The sequence below is a fragment of the Pteropus alecto genome, unplaced genomic scaffold (genome assembly GCF_000325575.1).
Source record: "Pteropus alecto unplaced genomic scaffold, ASM32557v1 scaffold53, whole genome shotgun sequence".
NCBI classification, from domain to species: Eukaryota; Metazoa; Chordata; class Mammalia; order Chiroptera; family Pteropodidae; genus Pteropus; species Pteropus alecto.
The window spans coordinates 6,409,925-6,415,155 of record NW_006434366.1 but is presented as its reverse complement, the minus strand read 5'-3'; the positions used below and the strand labels follow the sequence as shown (position 1 = coordinate 6,415,155).

The 5,231-nt window shown below is 62.6% G+C and overlaps 1 protein-coding gene across 1 annotated transcript in view; it reads right to left on the bottom strand.

The window, feature by feature from the left end:
* Positions 1–5,231, bottom strand: part of LOC102897018 (contactin-3) — a 78,091-nt gene that overhangs the window by 59,255 nt on the left and 13,605 nt on the right. Inside the window, exon 4 of the mRNA XM_015587171.1 lies at positions 1,659–1,757. Coding sequence (XP_015442657.1) covers positions 1,659–1,757 — 99 coding nt within the window. The remainder of the gene's footprint in view (positions 1–1,658; positions 1,758–5,231) is intronic.

Here is a 5,231-nt window from a genome sequence, read left to right as displayed (position 1 = left end):
GGCCTCGCCTCCCGCCCTCCCCCACACGCCGCCCCGGCCCGCGTCCCAGCGGCACGGGTCACTGTCCGCTGGAGGCAGCCCTGAGCCAAGGCCGTGTGCCACGGAGACGCAGTGTCCCGTGAGCCGCAGACGGGCTGGGGCTCGTGGGCACGGGGCTCACGCGGCTCCCTCGCTGACGCTGCCTCAGGCGGGTGGAGGCGGTGGCAGTGGAACTGCGAGACGCCCTCAGGACACGGGGCGGCCTGGCGCCCCAGGCTCCCGTCCCCACACCGTCGGCTCTGTGGCTTTCCCCACCCCCCCCGGGAAAGACTCGCAGGCCCCCCTCAAAAGGCTCCTTTAAAACCCTGGACTCACCAAGATGCCGTGTCCAAGAGTGACCCAAAGGCCACCCAAACGGACAGTGCGTGTCACTCAGGAAGACCCCGCCTGAGCGTGGGCTGATGGGACAGCCACCGGAGTCCCCCGAACGCCGCCCCCGGGGCCAGGGCAGAGACAGGGCCTCCTGTGCCACCACAGGGGCCTGCGTGACGGGAATCAGGGCCAGGCAGCGCTGAGGCCACTGCTGACGGAGCGGCTGGACCCCGGCCCAGGGGCTGGGAGATACGCAGCCGCCGAAACTGTTCGGGAAAAAGCATTTTCAACGGTGGCCGAAGCCGGGCAATGGGGGACAGAGCGGGCTCGGGAGGGGAGCTGCCGGGTGACACGCGGCCTGTCGGCCCCGGTGGGCGGCCCCTGGGTGGGCAAGACCCCGGCAGGCAGGTTGGGATGGAGCCGGGAGCCGCAGCCACCCGCCGACCCCACCGTCCGCCGCGAGGCACGTGTCCCGCTGGGCGCCCGTGTCAGCCTGATGGGGCTGCCGGAAGCAGCTGAGCACGCCCGCCCCGTGTGCCAGACGGACACGCCAGCTGCCCTTCCACGGTCCAGCCCCTCGTTCCCCCCAGACCCCAGCAAAGCAGTCATGGGAGTGGACCTGACCACGCCAGCCCCCGGGGGACCGCACGCCTGTCACCCCAGCTGGCCCAGACGCCTCCGGGGCTGACGACGGGAGAGGCTGGTCTGCTGGTCTACGGCTGAGGCCTGTGACTGAAGCTGACAAGTCACTGGGGGGAAGGACGCTGGTCTGTCCATCACGGAACAAATGAAGTCCAGCACATTTTCGCTGGAGGAGGACTGCTCACCTCCGCCTCTGGCCAGAAAGGGCCCCCAACCTGTTCACGGCTCAGCACCCTCGCCCGGCTGACAGGACGATGTTTCTAGAACATTCATTCCCTAGTAATGCGCGTGTCGCTCCCCCAGGTGACCGAGTTCGCAAAGCGAGCCTGAGAGGAGGAGGCACCGGGCCCGCCCTCGCGGGCCGTGCCGGGCACTCAGTCCCGCAGCCGGCTCGTTAAGCGGCAGAACTTCCAGACCTGAAGTTACCCCGGCGCGGCCGAGCGTTGATGCTCCCACGTCCCACTGAAAACGAGCGAATGCACACGTGTCATCTTCACGGCGTCACGCAGACATCGGCGGGGCCTGTGGGGTGCAGTACGCTCGTGCGTGTGATTGCGGGAGGGGGCCAGAGAGCCCGCGGTGGCGTGCGCCTGGTCTCCGGCCCAGGACGGGCGGGACGGGCCAGGCTGCAGCTTCGCTGGCCGCGGTCACGCGCCGGGCCCCGCCCGCCCCGGCGTGGGGCGGCGGGCCGCACAGCAGCACCACGCCCTGGCCTTCCCGCACCGACACGGCGCTCCTCAGGCTGCCTTTGAAGTTTTCGAGATCTGGTGGGAAAACAGAAGAAAACAGTTTCAGGAGGGAGAGCCGGGCCGAAGCGGCCGCGCAGACAGACGCCCCTTCCTTCCGCAGGACGGCGTCTGAAATCTCTTCTCAGGCGGCGCGTTTGCGAAAAAAAAGAGGGATTGTGATTTATTTCTTTACGCTGCAGGAAGTCAGCAATACCATACGACACGCACCCCACACGCCCTGATCCAGTGTCGGAGGTGACACGGGCCACCCAGAAGGGCAGAGCACCGATGAGAATGAAATCCCCAGAGAATATGCCCAGAGGAGGAACTGAAATGGCTTCGACCCAAACCACGCCCCAGCGAGGCCCCCACCCGGCAGCGACCTGACGAACCACGAGGGCTCGGGCTGCACCCGTCAGCGACAGCCGAGTTCTCTGGAACTTTCTCCTAAAGTGTCTTATCGCAAGTGGCACGAGCAAATGCTATTCTACTTCCATTTACTGCTGCTATTTACAGAAAGAGTTGAAAACACTCGGTTTCTGGTGACGAGCCCTCTCTGTCCCGTGTCTTGAAGGAGTCTGTGCCAGATGCGTATCTGGCGGTTGCCAAGCAGGCAGAATTCTGAGGACGACGGTAAAATACGCCCACGCTTCCCTGTTTACTTGCAGCTCTGAAAAAACACAAATTGTTTTTTAACCACCCAAATAATTTTTTCAAGAAGTTCATAAACGCCATCAAGGTAAATGCTACTTTAATCACCGGTGGTTATTTTAAAACGTTTAATTTCTCCAACACCGATCCCGGACAGCAAACGGGACTCATTCTCCAGCCTAAACTGCGTCCTGGAGGAAACCCTTCCGGTCTCGTTGTGAACAAGCTCAAGCCGACGGAGGAAAAGCAAGAAACACTTCACTGCTCCTCTAAACTGTTATTTAAAAAAAAGCCACGAATCCCATAGTTAATACGCTCGGTGGTGTCACTTCCTGCAGCAGGACAGTGCGGTGTGGACCTGTGGGGTGACAGACTCGTCCCTCGTCCCCCGGCCCCCGAGGCCCCTGCTCACAGGAGGCAACAGGACCTGGGAAACTGCACCTCGGTCTTCACGCCGACCGGATGACAAGCCGCAGACCCGAGAGCATTCTGAGCGCCTGGGATCAGCCCATCCGAGAGGAACGAGAGACCGGGGCACTGTATCATTTCTGAAGACGGCCGAACGCCTCGGCCACGCTCGCACCGAGCAGCCTGTGGAGGAGAAAGAGCAGCGTCCGTGGACTCGCTCCAGCCAGTCACCCTACAACAGCGGCGGCCGACAGCTTCACGTCGCCGCGCACACGACGCACAGCGCAGCCCTGTCGAGCGCCGAGGCTCCCGAAGTGTGACCGTGCCACCGAAGCGTCCCCATCGTCACCGCCGGCCCATCACTGCCGGCCCGCTGCCCGCCGCCTTCTGCTGCATCACCTCGCTCCACGGAAGTCGGCCCTCACCGCGTCTGTCTAGATGGTTCCACGGCCCGGACTGCACCCCTGCCGCCCCCGGGGGAGGCTCCCGCGCCGAAGCACCAGGCCGTGTGGGCGGGCGTGGCCACTGCTTGCCACCTGGCCGCGGCCCGGCATGCACAGCACGCGGGGACAGGGACGCGGCCCTTCCCAGAGCCAACCTCGGGGACAGCAAGGGGACAACGCACCTGCGGCCGGTTCCCAGCCCGGACCCGGCAACGCCTGGGTCACGATGGAGCTCAACAGAAGCGGAGCCGCCTGGGCTCCAGCGTGCGTCACCGAGGGTGGCCTGGGACGCCCGCGTCGGCGTCACCGGGCGTCACCAGGAACGCAGACATGAGGGACGCATGAAGCCAGCGAGGGGCTGGCGGACGCTGACGCTCACAGAACGACAGTGGAACCACCGGACACGAGTGACATCTCACGGCAGCGGCCTCTGGGAGCGAGTCGGCGACCGTGTAAATACTAAGGCCATGTTCACCCTCTTCCTCCGCGTGTGCGACTTATTACTTTAGTCGCCGACGTCAGGAAGCAAAGCTCTCGGGCGAACGTGAGCAGCATGTAAACTGCAGGTGTGACAGGCTCTGAGCTCAGGTGGCCACCTGCCACCTGAGCCGCTCGGACTGCGGGGCCTCCAGACACACGCCTACGTCCCCGGCTGGAAACCTGGGGGCACGAGGACACAGACGTCTTTGGGGCTGTGCGGCGATGACAGGGCGGCAGGTGGACACTGAACTCCGGCCGGTGGCACGGCGCCCGGCACACGCGTGACCTCCCTGGCTGTGTACTCAGGTGAGGCCCTCGGCGTCTGCCACATGGTGCGGGTCGCAGCTACTTTTCCGCATCTTCTGCAAAACGCTCCGTTTCCTGTTGCGCGGTATCGATCGCTATGCGGCCGCAACCACCTCCGCCTCGTTCCCGGGAAACTTCCCTCCTGTGACAGCGGCGTGTGCCTCACTCTGAGACAAAACGCAAAGCCACGTGTTTCCTCCGGGCTGTAGCGATCGGTACACGTCCCAGCTGTTAGAATTGGCATCTCCCAGGTGTCCCAAGTCCTTTCACACGCGTCCTTCTATTGTACCTGAGCTTGTCCTGTTCTACATTAATTTCCTTCTGTGAGTCAATGCAAGTCTTTCCAGAAGCCACTGAGCGTAAAGCATAATTACCTACGTCAGACATAACGAAATGAATGCAGGCTTTTTGTGGCTTCTTATTGTGCCCACGCTGGGGGCATTTCATTGCCAGCTGACCCTGAAAGACAGACAGACAGACAGAGGACTGAAACCAAGCAGTTCTGTTTGGATGAGGCTCCGAGTCTTCAGTGAACTGCATGCCAGCGCGGAGTTTCAACCGGAGTCATGCGTACGTTCCTTTAGAGATCGAATCTCTTTAGTCATCTTTGCTCAATTAGGAAAAAAACCAGCCATTATCTTTAACAAAGAGAAGAATAAAAACCACTCTGATGTATGATCGTGAGCAGGGGAGCGAGTCTGAGTGACGGTCTCGGGCCCCGCGGCGGTGGATTTACGGGAGGAACCTTACACGCACTTACTCTACGCACACGCGGTACCCAATGTACACGCACACACGATGCGTGGTAAAACAGCACGATTCAAGTCGATGACCACGAAAACCGCCAGGACGGCCAAGGACACAGCAAGGGAACAAAGGGACGAACCCCGTGTAAAATGGGCGAACGCTGACGAGACGGTTTAAAGTCCCGGACGCTGGAGAAACGCACACAGAGGGCTTTAACAGACTCACAGTTAACCCCAAGCACAACGTAGACGTGACGTGCTGCTTCCGAAACACCCAGAAAGCTGCGAGTTAGAAGAAGTGCCATCCGCAGAGGGAGAAGCGGGGAGAAGGCAGGTGGGAGCAGGCAGGAGGGGTGGATGGCGGGCGGCGGGAGGCAGGGCACGGGCAGAGAGACCGCGCGGGGCACGGGCAGCGCGGACGGCGTCGGCCACCGTGGGGCTCACGGGCAGGGCCCTGCCACCCCACACGCCCCAGG